This window comes from Zonotrichia albicollis, chromosome 9 (assembly GCF_047830755.1).
Source record: "Zonotrichia albicollis isolate bZonAlb1 chromosome 9, bZonAlb1.hap1, whole genome shotgun sequence".
In the NCBI taxonomy this organism is placed as follows: domain Eukaryota; kingdom Metazoa; phylum Chordata; class Aves; order Passeriformes; family Passerellidae; genus Zonotrichia; species Zonotrichia albicollis.
Genome location: NC_133827.1, coordinates 30,548,449 through 30,563,550, shown reverse-complemented (window position 1 = coordinate 30,563,550; position 15,102 = coordinate 30,548,449). Strand labels below are relative to the sequence as shown.

General features: G+C 47.4%; 1 protein-coding gene across 1 annotated transcript; it reads left to right on the top strand.

The window, feature by feature from the left end:
* Nucleotides 1–691: 691 nt before the first annotated feature.
* LOC102066727 (uncharacterized) lies at nucleotides 692–6,366 on the top strand. The gene is made up of 8 exons (XM_074547205.1): nucleotides 692–1,348; nucleotides 1,691–1,901; nucleotides 2,095–2,357; nucleotides 3,370–3,526; nucleotides 3,726–3,976; nucleotides 4,989–5,142; nucleotides 5,348–5,607; nucleotides 5,983–6,366. The coding sequence occupies exons 2-8, from the start codon at nucleotides 1,784–1,786 to the stop codon at nucleotides 6,235–6,237; spliced, it is 1,458 nt and encodes a 485-aa protein (XP_074403306.1). The 5' UTR covers nucleotides 692–1,348; nucleotides 1,691–1,783; the 3' UTR covers nucleotides 6,238–6,366.
* Nucleotides 6,367–15,102: the final 8,736 nt, after the last annotated feature.

The following is a 15,102-nucleotide window of genomic DNA, read 5'->3' as shown; positions in this document are numbered from 1 at the left end:
GAAGCCCAATCAGGGAAAAGGGAGGGAGAGCCTCAGGAACACCTATGTTCAGGCATAGGAACAGGGGAAGGAGCTAATGGGGTGTACCTTAAGAGAAGCCCCTCCAGGGCCTCCACACTCATCCAGGCTTTTTGCTGCACAGTCTTGTGCATTTGTATGGGGCCATTTCAAATGCCTCTGCAGCATCCTCTGCCATTTGTGGCATCAAATGTTTGACAGGTACCTGTTATAGATACATATTGTAATATTGGCTTTTTGCAAATGTTAAACTGGATTTTATATGTGTGATGTCAAAATAACTTTGTTGTAAAGATATAGTTTTTATTTCTCTTGTTAATTAAGCTTAGACATATTAGTGAAATAGCTATGTGGGTGTTAAAATGCCTGCTTGGATGAGATAAAATCCAATTAACATAGGATGAGGACACTTGGTACAGATAAGCCAGCTATCAACACTCACAGTCTGAAGACAGTGTGGACCCAAGCCTAAAATGGAAATGATAAAGAGAAGGAGCCAAAACCACAGCCAAGAAACATGCATGCTCTAATAAAGAGGACCCAAGGAGGGGCCATGTAAAATATTTTATGGAATATATAAACTAGTTTATGGATATGTATAAGGGTCTACAAATATGCAACAGGCTGATGTAAAGAGAAAAGGTACTTAAGGGATATCCCCAAAGATCACAGTGTGCTCTTGGCTGAGTGCCAAGACGCACTCGGCCATAATAACCTTTGCTGTACAGTCCTTGTCTCCCTGTGTCCTTTATAAAACTTTTAACTTTTCACAAGAGAGTGAATGTGTTTTTCACAGTACGCAATGCAGGTTTTAATCAGCACCCAGGGGCGGTTGTTCTGCCAGGAGATGTCCTGTGGGATAGTGCTGTTGCCCATCACTGGACAGGAGGAGCATCTGGGGACAGAGGATCACTGCAATGAGGGGGCAGCTTGGCTTCGTCGGGTACAAGAAGAGATTTTCCAATCAACAGGAGTTCCTTGGCACCAAGACTGGAAGCGGAACCCTCTTTGGAGTGGGAGTCGAGTGTGATGGAACGGGCCGGCTCCGGAGCGGTGCTAGCAGTGAACCTGGCAGGATTCACGCAATTTCTTGTGCCATGAGTTTATAATGGGAGCAGCGGGCCGCGAGAGAGCATGGCAGCAGCGGGACAGGCACTACCCTAAGGAGCGGAGCCTTGCCGCTGCACGGGATGGGCGTGCCGACGAGAGGCTGTGAGCCAGAAGGGGCTGTGACCCCACAACGATAGTGCAATCGCCTCTAAAAAACCTATTTATACTGGGAGCAGCGGGCCGGGAGTCCGACCGCGGCAGAGGAGGGACAGGTGCTGAGGTGAGTGGGGCTCGGGGGATGCGAGCGGGCGTTCCCAGCAGGACGCGGCCCCTGCGGGCTCTGCCGGGCGGCCGCAGGTGCCGCAGGGCCCGGGCCCGGCTGGGCAGCGCGGGCAGCCCCGGGGAGCCGCGTCCCGGCAGCGGAGCGGGCCCGGCCCGGCCCCGGCGGAGCCCCGAGCGGAGCGCGGCCGGGAGGGGAGCGCGGGCGCGGCGGGCGGGCGGGCGGGGGCAGCCGGGCACGGCGGCAGCAGCAGCCGGACGCCCGGCCCGGCCCGGCCCCGCTCCGGCAGCCGCTGCCCTCGGCGCCCGCCGCTGATACCCTCCGTGCCTGCGCTCCCGCCAGCTGCCCCTGCACGGCCCTCGCCTGCCCGCTGCGCTCTGCCCTGCGCTCAGCCGGCCCGGTTGCAACTGCACCGCCTCACTGCGCCAGCCCGGCATGGGACAGAAGAATTGCAAACCCCAGCCCGGGGACCTGATCGAGATCGACCGGCCACGTCATAAGCACTGGGCCCTGTACATGGGGGATGGTTATGTCATCAATCTGACACCTGTAGGTAAGAGTATTGCAGACTGGCAAGGTGCAGGGCCCTTCTCGGGTGCTTCCAGAGCCCTGTCTCCCTCCATGGGCTGGTGGTGAGCCCTCTGTGTGTTGCTGTCCTTTCCTGGAGTAGAGGAATCCCATCTGATGTATTGGAGGTGCCAGAGAGGGTCTGTCTGCCTGATTTATCTCCTCCCCCCTATTTACAGGAAAACAACTTCTCAAGGTGGGAATCCACACTGTGCCAGTATTCATCAGAAAGGTGAAAAAACAGCGCCTGAAGGAGGTGGTGCAAAATAATTCATGGTGTGTAAATAATGAGTCTGATCTGTGCCACCGTCCTCTCACATTGACGGAGATCATTTGGCGTGCTAAAGATTGTATTGACAAGGATTTCACATATCGTGTGTTTGGTAGCAACTGTGAGCGCTTTGTGAAAAATCTCCGCTATGGAGACGCTATCTCAGACCAGGTGAGTGTCACGGGGTGAGCCCTGGGTGCCTCCCAGAGCAGCTCCTGGCTGCTGGCTGTGAGCCGGGCACTGGGACACAGCCTGCAGCCTGCAGGGCACAGCCCAGTGCCAGGCGTGGCCTCCAAAGCAGCGCTGCCTCCCCAGAGCCCCTGTCCTGCAGGGTCCCTGTGCTCTGGCTGCACCCTGGCAGTGCCCTCTCGCTGAGTGCCACCTCCTGGGGGGACAAACCTGGCTGCTGCCCTTCTGCTAATGGGGCACATGGCTCCTCCTGATTTATTGTTCTGATTATCCCTGCCTATGCACCATTACCATACCTGGGGCTAAATGAAAGTGCTCCTTATGTTTCCAGCCTCAGTTTTACTTTCCCTCTACCTGCCAAGATAGCAATTGTTTGCATGCTGGCAGTAGGATCTGTGCTGTTGCCTTCACTGTGTGGGTGGGCTTGCTGGGGCTGAAGTCCAGAGAGAAAGAGAGCACTGATGGGCCATCAGGAAAAGCTCAGAGAAAAGCAGGGATTCCCCGGCTGCACAGAGTCTCTGCCCTGCTTTTGCCACCCTTATAGAAAGTATAAAATGAAAGCTTTAATAAAATGTAAAAACTCAAACTCATCATGCGTAGAATCTTCTTTTCTATGAATATAGCTTTGTGTACAAGTTCAGCATTCTGGCCTTGCTTCTCCTTCTCCCTGCCATGCCACTAAGCAATACCAAGTGATGCATATCATCATTCAAGGTGATTCTCAGAAACACTGGCCTGTTTGTCACATGTGCTTTTACTTTTTGTCTGTGATGAGTTTTGTGATAGTCTGCCATCACTGGAAAGCAAAATTTTGCTTTCCTTATATTGCCACCTCCCCTCCTGTGCTTTGCTGAGGGCTGGTGCAGGCCTTCTATCACCCTTGTTTTATCAGTTACACCCTACTGGCATGTTCTATGGAAAAACTGATTTTAAGCTTAACTTTCTCAAAAAGTAATCTAAACTTATTGCTGAGTGTTTACTGTGTGTTTTCCAGTTAAGGGCTTCTGTAGGTAGTGAATTGCAAATTCTTGACATGACAGAAGAACAGGACTCCCCCAACCCTGGAGATCTGATCGAGATCAAACGAGGACCTTATGAGCACTGGGCCCTCTACATGGGGGATGGATATGTCATCAATCTCACACCTCTAGGTAAGGCTGGGGCTGCCTGGCAGGGTGCAGAGGGGGTGTTGTGGTGCTCTAGGAGCCCATTCTACCTCCATGGGCAGCTCCAGGTGGATGCTGTGTGTGTAAATGAGCTCTCCAGGAGCAGTCCAAAAGCCATCTGAGGTTTTGGGGAGGGGCAGAGAGGGTCTGCCTACCTGCCTTATCTCCTCCCTTCCTTCCCCAGATGAAGAAGCCACAACCCTGTCAGCCAGCAGTGGGTCAATACGCACCAGAAAGGCCAGAGTTCAAAAGGAACTCCTGAAGGTGGCCAGAAATGACTGGGCTGTCAACAACATGTGTGATAGTTTCCGCACGCCTCTGCCCGTGGAGGAGATCATCTGGCGTGCTGAGCGTTGCAATGGCAAGGATGTGACATATGATGTGCTTGGTAGACGCTCTGAGGAGTTTGTGACAAATCTCCGCTATGGTGGCGAGGTGAGTGTCAGGGGTGAGCCCTGGGTGCCTCCCAGAGCAGCTCCTGGCTGCTGGCTGTGAGCCGGGCACTAGGACACAGCCTGCAGCCTGCAGGGCACAGCCCAGTGCCAGGCGTGGCCTCCAAAGCAGCGCTGCCTCCCCAGAGCCCCTGCCCCTGCAGGCTCCCTGTGCTCTGGCTGCACCCTGGCAGTGCCCTCTCGCTGAGTGCCACCTCCTGGGGGGACAAACCTGGCTGCTGCCCTTCTGCTAATGGGGCACATGGCTCCTCCTGATTTATTGTTCTGATTATCCCTGCCTATGCACCATTACCATACCTGGGGCTAAATGAAAGTGCTCCTTATGTTTCCAGCCTCAGTTTTACTTTCCCTCTACCTGCCAAGATAGCAATTGTTTGCATGCTGGCAGTAGGATCTGTGCTGTTGCCTTCACTGTGTGGGTGGGCTTGCTGGGGCTGAAGTCCAGAGAGAAAGAGAGCACTGATGGGCCATCAGGAAAAGCTCAGAGAAAAGCAGAGATTCCCCGGCTGCACGGAGTCTCTGCCCTGCTTTTGCCACCCTTATAGAAAGTATAAAATGAAAGCTTTAATAAAATGTAAAAACTCAAACTCATCATGCGTAGAATCTTCTTTTCTATGAATATAGCTTTGTGTACAAGTTCAGCATTCTGGCCTTGCTTCTCCTTCTCCCTGCCATGCCACTAAGCAATACCAAGTGATGCATATCATCATTCAAGGTGATTCTCAGAAACACTGGCCTGTTTGTCACATGTGCTTTTACTTTTTGTCTGTGATGAGTTTTGTGATAGTCTGCCATCACTGGAAAGCAAAATTTTGCTTTTCTTATATTGCTACATCCCCTCCTGTGCTTTGCTGAGGGCTGGTGCAGGCCCTCTACCATCCTGCTATTATCAGCCATGTTCTACTGGCTCTTTCTATGGAAAAACTGGTTTTAAGCTTAAATTTCTCACCAAATATACTAAATTTATCACTGTGTGTTTACTTTGTGTTTTCCAGCTGAGGGCATTGTTATGTGGAGAAATGCATGTTCTTGATAGGGCAGAAGACAAGGTCTTCCCCAACCCTGGGGATCTGATCGAGATCAAACGGGGACGTTTTGAGCACTGGGCCCTCTACTTGGGGAAAGGACATGTCATCCATGCGACAATTGGTAAGATTGGTGCAGCTTTGCAGGATGCAGAGGGGGTGTTGTGGTGCTCCAGGATCCCGTTCTACCTCCATAGGCTGCTCCTTGTGGACTCTGTGTGTATGGATGAGCTCTCCAGGAGCAGTCCAAAAGCCATCTCTGGTTTTGGGGAAGGGCAGAGAGGGTCTGCCTGCCTGTCTTATCTCCTCCCTTCCTTCCCCTGTTCAAGGAGACACATCCAGACACAGCAGTGGGTCTGCATTTCTCAGAAAAGCCATAGTGAAGAAGGAGGATCTGGTAGTGGTGGCTGGAAATGATACATGGCGTGTCAACAACAAGTATGATTGTTACCGCACTCCTTTCCCGATGAAGGAGATCATCCGGCGTGCTGAGCCATGGATTGGCAAGGAGCTGCCATATCGTTTGTTCCGCAAGAACTGTGAGCACTTTGTGACCATGCTTCGCTACGGAGATGGAGTCTCTCGCCAGGTGAGTGTCACGGGGTGAGCCCTGGGCGCCTCCCAGAGCAGCTCCTGGCTGCTGGCTGTGAGCCGGGCACTAGGACACAGCCTGCAGCCTGCAGGGCACAGCACAGTGCCAGGCGTGGCCTCCAAAGCAGCGCTGCCTCCCCAGAGCCCCTGCCCCTGCAGGCTCCCTGTGCTCTGGCTGCACCCTGGCAGTGCCCTCTCCCTGAGTGTCACCTCCTGGGGGGACAAACCTGGCTGCTGCCCCTTCTGCTAATGGGGCAGGTCTGACCCAGATTCAATTACCCTGATTATCTTTGCCTGTTCTCAGTTATCATGTCTGGGGGTAAATATAAGTGCTTATAATGTCTCTAACCTTTGTTTTACTTTTCCTTTACAGGCCAAGGCAGCACTTCAAAATATCAATTCCATTTCTTCTGTAGTGACGGCTGGGATAGGAGTTACCAGTCTTGCAGTTGCGGCTGGTATTCCTGTGGTTGGTCTTCCTCTTTTGGCCTGTGCTCCTTTTGTGGTTGCTGGTGGTGGTGGTCTGCTTGCCAGTATTGGTTTCACTTCCAGTAATATTGCTCGTTCCTTCTCTTCTGCCCAGTTTGAAAAGGCAGGGAGAGATATACTAGAACAGAGTTGCTGTTAGGAAGAGCTCAAGCAAGGCATGGAGTCCCTGGTCATTGTTCAGCTTTTGCCACAAGTGTAATGAACGCTTACTAGCAACTGCTGTGATAATTAATTCAAAGACTTATTAAAATGCAAAAATCCAAACTCATCTTGCCTAAAATTGTCTTTTATCTGTTTGAGGATAGCTTGGTGTGCAAGCAATTTCTCCTTAACTACCCTCCTCCACCTGCCTAATACACTGACTTCTTTCTCAAGGGTTTCTTTTTTCCAGGTCTTCCAAAGCCCCATTTTACAGCAAACCCTCTTCCTGGGCCTCCACCAGCCAGCTAGGCAGCATTCAGACCCTTCTAGCTCCCTTTCTTCTTTTGGAAGAAGTGAAGTTGTATCATGGGGCTTTTTTCCAACTCTCAGTGTCCCTACAGTCAATCTACACCCTGACTGTAATTTTTCAGTTTTTCAGATCCTTTCCAACTTGAAGCCCTGTATGGCCTTTCTCCCCTGCTGAGTGATACCGATAAAGACAAAAACCTGTGGTGAGAACCCTGTACTGATAAACAGTGGGGATACAACAATGACTCAAAATGTTGTTGGTAGCAGCAGAATGGTACCAACAAACTGAATCAGGCCTGAAATGGTCAGGTGTTCACAGCAAAGGAAGGATCTCAACCTTCCCTGCTCAAAACAGAACACAAATCCTACTTACAGCTACAGTACTGTGGGTTTGGTGCTGCAGATGGTTTCTGTGTTTAGGATCCATGTTTAGGGTCTCTCAGAAGAGTACAAAACAGTTCAAATTCCATAGACAAATATCTTCGCCTTAAGGTATTGCAGAGCTACTTAACTACCCTTCATCTACAGCAGTTTGTTTCTTTTGTTTGATTCTGCAGCTACAATTTTAATACCCACATTAAGCTGCTGTTGTTTTTACATTATCAATTTGCTCAGCAGTTCTGGGAATCAAACACATTTCTACACAAACAGGTAATTATCTTCACATGCATTTTGTTAAAAGGCATTGTTACTGGCTGCTCCATGACTGTCTGCAGCATCTGTATTGAAAGTTTTTTTAAGTAAAGGCAGGCAAATCTATTCTGTGGTGACCGTTATGTTTTGCCCTTTCACATGGTTCCACTTCTTTACCTGATCGAGAAATATTAGCTATCATGCACAAAGCTCTCCTAACATCCTAGCACAGAAATTTGAGGGCCAAACCCAATTCAAACTCCCAGACTTCTATATTTTCTGCAGTTCCTGAGGAATTAAGTTTGGTTTGTCAGCATCTTTGAGAGCTGTGCACTCCCACTCGCAATGGCATGCACCTCAGAGCTCAGAGCAGGCAGCAGGACCCCGTGAGCAAACTCACCTGATGTCCTCCAGCAAACAGTGGAGGCTGAGGGCTTGGGAGGTGAAAGATGAGGTCACAGACACCTCCTGTTCTAGCAGTGATATCACTGCATGGATCACTTTCAAAGCCTGAAATCCATGGCATTCACAATGTGGACAAATATCCTTCCCACCTCATAATTAATAAATAATGAACACTTGTTCTTCCAGAAAGGTGTCATGTCTTGTTTATGCTTAAAATGCTATATCCATAATTAGTGAGAACCATGTTTGGGGGGAGAAAGCTTTCCTTTGGGGGACTTGGAGGAGTATCTTTGGGGTCAGACCCTCAGACTATGCCAGGTTGTTTTCAGCTCTGTTAGGCTGCTGGACAGCACCAGCAACCGTGCAGGAATTGCTGGAGTTGGGGCTATGTGTAAATGTGGGGGTTTGCCTTGGTGTTTTTCTCTCAGCCTCATTCAGAGCTGCTTTCTGTGCTGTGCTGGAGAGGGGCAGTGGCTCTGTCTGGGTGAGGGGTGCTGGTGCTCCAGATGCACAGGGGTGCCTGTAAGGGAACTGGCAGAGAAGCAGCTGCAAAGGATGCAAAGTGGGATGGCTTGTGCAGAAAGGGAGGGTGGGAAAGATCAGCCGGGAGCAGCACTACACGGGACAATCACACTTCAAGAAAACACATTATTCATTTGGTTCCCGAAGAAAAGACAAAGGGAACCTTACTTGAGTTCTGAAACCCTTCAACAACGCTAGACTTTGGCCAGCAGACATCCTGCCAAAGATAGGCACATTCACCATTAACTGCAAAAAAGAGCATTGGGCTGCCTTGGCAGTGTTTGTGCTTCCATTGCTCCACTGAGGCAGGATTAGACCTCCCTGGTGAGTCCCTGACACTTGTCAAATGTCCTAATCCCCATTCTCAAACCTTGACATGGTTTTGCTCCCCTTAGGGCTTAGGTGTCCTCTAACTGAATATTTATCCTGCTGTTTTCTGCCTCGCCTGTTCTGTCAGAGGTGCTGAGGTGCCAGTGATCACCACATGCTCTGCAACAGCCTTCAGAGCAGCCAGGCATGGCAAGGGCTCCCCAAGTGCAGAACAGATGGTTGATGACAGCAGCAACAACCCTGCTCAGCCTGAGGTTTCTTCTACCTGGAACTCTGGCTTAGAGAGTATAAAATCTGAGAATCTGTCCAAGCTCAAGCTTTTTAATGAACTGAGAGATAGGAGTTGAAGATCTCTGCTGCTAGAGGTGGTTATTTCACATTCCTGATGGTCCTGCTGAGCAAGGCCATTGCTGGCTGTGGAAGTGGCACATGGCCATGGGGTTGATGTTTTTAATTAAACTGGAATTGAGAAGGTGACCATGGAGTAACTCCACTGTGCAGCTGCTCACAGCACCACAGCCACCACTGGCATCTGAGGGGTTACAAGATGCTGAAAACAAGCTGTTCAGGTTAAACCTGAGGCATGGTGGAAGTTTCCTGGAGCTGTCAAAATGCGATGTTACAGCTGCTGACAGAAAAACACTTTCTCCCAACAGAACACCACTGACATGAAATAAAATAGGGGGACAAGTAAGAGCATTTTTTTTCTCTGAATCTACTTTTGACAGCCAGCTGTAGAAGTGTTTGACAATTATCTGAGAGAACTTTTCATTCATTGCAAAATGGTTTCAGGCTTCTTCTTCCAAGATGATCTTTACCTCACTATGAGCATACACCTACTAGAAATAAGACAACATTTCGTTTCAGACTGAGATCATAACATGCCATTTCCCTTCCACCTTGTCAGCCTCCCTCCAGGAAACCAGGGACACAGCCTTTGCAAGCTCCCGTTGTAAAACTTTCACCTGGCAATACTTTATTCTTTACACATTTTCACACATGCCAGCCTGCTGTAAGCCACAGGCTGCTACTTCAGACACTGCAATTTGGCCCAGCAAATTGTCACACAGACAAGTATGTATAACTGCATTAATTGTGCACACTTCAAGCATGACTGAGGTAGCCACTGCATCTGCAAAGCCTTGCCAGTTATTAGTGTAGTAATGTCACAAATCCTGAGGAAAGAATACCACTCTATTAATGATTTCTCCCCAATGGATGCATAGTCCTTACCACACTTCCATACACCCTTGGTAGAAATGGACTAACCCCTAGGTTTCCTCTGTTCCTCAGAGCTTCTGGATCCCCAGCAAGGAGACGGTTATTAGGCATTAAAAGCATTAAATTCCCCCTGGCACTCAAAAGCAGCCATCCCTGGCTGTGCTTACATAGGGAGCAGCTGTGTTTGCCTTGCATTTTTCTGCCAATCTCCAGGCAATGGCAGCTGGAATGGAACCCTCCAGTTTGCTTCAATGAGCCTGACTTTGCTGCCTGTCAGTAGTAAATCACATGACTGAAGCAATTGCTTTAATGCTTATGTGTTAATGTCAGAATTCTTCTAAATACTAAATTTTCACTTTTCTGATAATTCCTGTGGTTCGAAATGCAAAGAATTCCTTTTAACTCTACAGCATTTTTGTGCATATACCTTCTACTACACACTGCAATCACAGCTTTCCAGTGTAGTATCTAATGATTCATTAATCTGGAATCAATAGAGAAACAATCTAGATAGGATAAGTGGAGCTATTGAGAAACCTAGGAAAGCAGAACATTATTTTGAAGACATATTTCTTGCTGCTGTTGGTTTGTCTGTAGGTTTGTGTCATTAGATCTTACATGGTTCTAAACAAAATCTTTCTATTGTCTGTTAAAACTGCTTTCACAGAATCACAGAATTGTTATGGTTGGAAGGGACTCCAGAGATCATCCAGTCCAGCCCCGCTGCCAGGCAGGGTTACCTGGAGCTGGAGACACAGGAACCATCCATGTGGCTTGAGAACACCTCCAGAGAGGGAGAGCTGCATGACCTCCGTGGGCAGCTCTGCCAGGGCTCTGCTGCCCTCAATTAATAGAAAGGAATTCTCCCTCATATTGAGGTGGACCTGTCTGTGTTTTAGTTTATGGCCACTGCTCCTCCACTGAAAAAGCGAGGCACCCTCCTCTTGACACCCACCTTTGATATATTTATATTAATTTATGAGATTTCCTCTCACTTTCCCCCAGACTATGCAGGCCCAGCTTCCACAAATTCTCCTCATAAGAGAGATGCTCCAGACCCCAAATCATCTTTGTGGTGTTTGCTGTACCCTCAGGTAGCTTCTTGTCTTTCTTGCATTGAGGAGCTCTTCACCTCTTTTCAGGTCAGTGACACCTAGAATAACAGAGCACAGAGCCACAGATCACTGGTTCTGTGTTTGCTTGGGATTGTTTTGAGATATTCAGTGAATCACAGGAGTGACCTGAGTATCATATTAGCAGACAAATTTGAGTACAAGCCTATATTATTCTTGATAGACAAAAAAGAAAAGCCTGTGTTTATTGCAGCAAGAGGACAGAAGCCTTGGCTTGAGTATTAATATCAATTATCCTTAATAACAGTAATTTCCATGTCCACAGTGAGTTTTGCACTGCTAAGATTTAAAGCCTTTACAAGCTGAGTCAGTAACTCAATGCTGAATTTACAAGGCAATAAGTTAGGAGGATATTTAAGAACTTGTGCAGCACAACACATTTGATGTGACACAGGCAATTACTGTGATCCTACATCTGCTCTGGGTATTTTGACATATCAATATTACTTATGCACCAAATCTTCAGCAGATGCAAGTCAGCTAAGAGATACAGAGCACCTGAACCTCAGGCTGTGCATCTCTCTAGTTGCTGGGCTGTGTGCATCTTTAACTTACAAGTAATGGAAACTTGTTTGTAGAATTAACTAATGACATTTACTGAGCCCAAGGCTTGTTTGTGGATGGAATCACACACATGCAGTTGCAGTGGGGCCAGTGGAAATCCTTTTAGGATTTCAGCTCCAACATAAGCTCTGATTAAAGTTTTGATTAAGGTCAAAATCACTATAACGTTGCTCTTTTTGTATGACTGTAGAAACTCCACATGAGTGTTTTGTCTGCAAAAGCTGCACAATATTTCTGGTAGTACTTTCATGTACATGTTGTACTGTTCCTCCCTGATCTTCTGTGAAGCAGTGGCTATTCTCCACAGCCCAGAAGAAAATGGGAATTGAGGTAGGATTGCTATTCCTTCCACAGGAGCCCAGAAGGGGTCAGGAAATTGTGATATTATCTGGGTCATTGATTACCCAAACTGATTCCATCCTGAACTTTAATCACTAATATCACTCTTGATAAAGTGAATTATTAACAGGTGAGTGTTCTGTTTTTGACAAACTCACATTCTCTGTCTTCTGGCTGTGTAATCAGACCACTGACTTCAAGTTTATGAACCATCATCTCAACAACTGTCATCTCAGCATACTTCTCAGGAATCTTGGTGTTTTTCTTTATATTTCATTTGTTTTCCGGTCTTTGTCCCACCCTTTCTCTTAATAAACACATATTAATGCAATATTCCTGAATCGACAGTCCTGGAAAATTGGAAACTGAAATTTGTTGAGTTACAGTGACATTGTCATGGGAACAGAGCAGCCTGTGGAACAAGACTGATTTCACTGTTGCCATAGCAGTGTCTTCCTAGTGTTGTTACAAGAAATCCTGCTCCTTCTGCTTGGAAGAGGCTGGTTTGGTATAGATTTTCAGCTGTCAGAACACAGGGCTTCCCAAGGGCCTTTGAAGATGAAGTCCCTCTGAAGTGTGGTCTGATCATCTTTCAGCAAGCAACAACCAGGCTCTCCCTTCCCTGCCTCAGACTCCAGTGTTTCCAAGTCAAGTTAAGAGAACAAATGGAGGCAGCCCTGAGTCACTCAAAACCCTTTCAGATCCAGGGGATTTCCCTGAATCTCCTTATCCAAAAGGACAAGTCTCCCTGTTTTCACATACAGTCCCCCAGGCAGAGGATGGAAACCTAAGGATTTTCTGAAACTTGAATATTGAAAGCATATTGTTGGTGGGACTGATTTTAAGAGGGCCAAATAGTACTCAATGATTAATTCTCATGAGTTTATCTTGATGTGAAGTAACTGAAATAGGAGAACACTGTGGTGGGCTGTGACAGGAGTCTTATTTAATAACTGCTGTGTGAGCAGTAACCACCCTATTGGAGAGAAAACAATTCACAGCATGGTTCTCAAAATATCCTGGGGATGAGCCCTTGGAGAGGGGTTGTGAGTCTGCAAAGGGAGTGCATCAGCTCGGGCTGGTGCTGCTCACTCACAGGGCTGGATAAGCACTGCTAGCCTACTCCCAGTGATCCTGGGAGCAGTTTGAAAGCCACAAGGAGCCCCAGCTTCACTTCCAGAAGTAGATTTTACATTTTCATAGCCACAGGCACTTTGTCCCTCCCACCTTGGTGTTAAAAATGGGTAAGTTGGTTAGACCCTTTTGGCACCATGCCTCAGCATAACTCAGAGATTCATGCCCCAAACTCTTTCTATGAAAGAAGCATCTTTCTGTTTCTTTCTTTTGTCTTTCAGCCCAGCCCTGAGGTTTGTTCCTTCCAGGGCATGCAGTTCAGACTGAAGATATGCAAGGCAGGGCTGGGTGAAGACACTGTAATGCCATAATGGAAGTTAATTCCCCCCTGGGGAGCTGCTGGCTGACAAGGTGTGTCTGCCAGACCACAACACGGCCCTTCACCATTTAGTCTGGCCTGTTAAGGAGAACTTTAAATAGATATATTTATGTTTGATCACCACTAGCATCCCCTGTTACTAGCACAGGCACAGTGAAATTAATCTGGAGGCAAGCAGCTCTGTTACAAAGCACAGTGAATCCAGGACCTGTTGTGCCTCTGGGCCATCAAAGCCTCTTCTGTTTCCAGCACTTTATACCTTGTTCTCAGCCTCATCATAATTGGCTTATTAATTAATTAATACTTCAGAGACTGTGAAGCTGCTAAACATCACATAAAACCAACAAATATTTATATCTTATTAAACATAAAATAGGATATTTTGTAAGTAGAATTAAATTCCTTTACTGCCTCTCAGTTTTAAGCTTAGCTGACAGCTAGTCTTACAATACATTTAAAAATGTGAACATTTAGGAAAGGGTAATTATGCAAATAGACTAATGAGATCCATGCACACAGCAGCAGCTCCTCCTCGTGTTCTTGGCAAGAGGTCACCAGCACCTCCCGAGCTGGATGCGCATTGGACACATCTGCAAGAGCTTTACATTGTGATACCCTCCAGAGGATGGTTTTAATTACAGGAATTTATTCTGGCACATGGATCCAGTTTTGTTCTGCTGCTTATGTGAGGCACTGCCTGCAAGGGTACCTTGGTGAAAATCACACTGGCACTGCTTGATCTGCCTGCCCTTTGGTGGTGGTGCCCTGAGAGCCTGTTCAACGTGCACCTCCTCACTGGGGCCTCCCCAGGGCACTGCAGGAGGCCAAGAAGAGATTGTACTACGTGCCTGCAGCCTGGTCCCGCTGGAGGAGTACTTTATTGGTTGACACTTATTAATTTCATCTCATTAATTTGCATCAGATAGTAATTTCCTCTCTGCTTTCTTAAGAAGTATTGGGAATGTGATTATTCTCCTCTTGCAATGAATTTCTTCTTTCATTCATTACGGCATAATTATCTCTGTGGTGTTGAAATATCTGGTGTACTAATAACTACTAATGATCCTGGGAGTTGACATGGGGTGTACGATTTGTCCTGGCCACTGGAAAAGATTAACACTTTGAGCTTGGCATCACACGCACTGAAGTGCTGAAGTCTGTTATTGTATTTTGCAATATCAATTAAATAGTACAATGTTTAATAGAATCAACTTTTATGTTTATATGGTTATTTCTTATTATTTCAGGCTTGGAATTGAGATCTAGCCTGCCAGTGTTTAGGGACATCCCTAAAGACATGTGACATTTGAAGCTCTGATCCGTGGTTGCATGGATTTTGCAGAAGGTAGGTGATATTTGACAAGCACCAAAATCAGCAAGACTTAATTTCAACAGAAGGAGCATTATCCTAACATTTACAAGATGAAAGGTTTATTGACTAGATTAAGAATATTTATTAACTGTGCTGAGAATGACATAATTGAGCAGCCCTGTGCACATTCTCCTAATGCCCTCAGGGTAATTAAAAGCACTCTGGCCGCTGCTGAGTTCTGTTTGCCTTGAATTAGCAGCCTCCCTTGTGGCTGCACGGGCCCAGGTGTCTTCTTTAGAGGGAAGGAGCTGAGTAGGAGCAGGGACACCAAAAACTCTGCCTCCCCAGAAACACTTGGGTAGCTGTCTTGAGAAAAAGGTTGACAAGGAAGGAGAAGAAATGACAGGGCAGTTAACAGCAGAGATCCAGAACCACTCCAGGCTGGGACACGGCAGAGAGAAGGGCAGCTCCTTTCCTTCTCTTGCCTCCTCCCAGCCATGGTTCTGTACATTATGTATGAGGAGGTTGGGACACATTTTTGTCCCTGAACCAAGTTTATACCCTGCTGTGTCTTGATGTTTAGGGCTAACACTGGCCTCTCTGCTCTGAGTGCTTAAGCTGAACTGCTGCAACAGCAGAATC

What these genes read in the sequence shown, in the direction of transcription:
- LOC102066727 (XM_074547205.1), top strand. Translation starts at nt 1,784, where the DNA reads ATGGGACAGAAGAATTGCAAACCCCAGCCCGGGGACCTGATCGAGATC. An exon ending in CATCAATCTCACACCTCTAG is followed by an intron (nt 3,527 to 3,725) that starts GTAAGGCTGGGG and finishes TTCCTTCCCCAG; the next exon opens with ATGAAGAAGCCACAACCCTG. An exon ending in GAGATGGAGTCTCTCGCCAG is followed by an intron (nt 5,608 to 5,982) that starts GTGAGTGTCACG and finishes TTTCCTTTACAG; the next exon opens with GCCAAGGCAGCACTTCAAAA.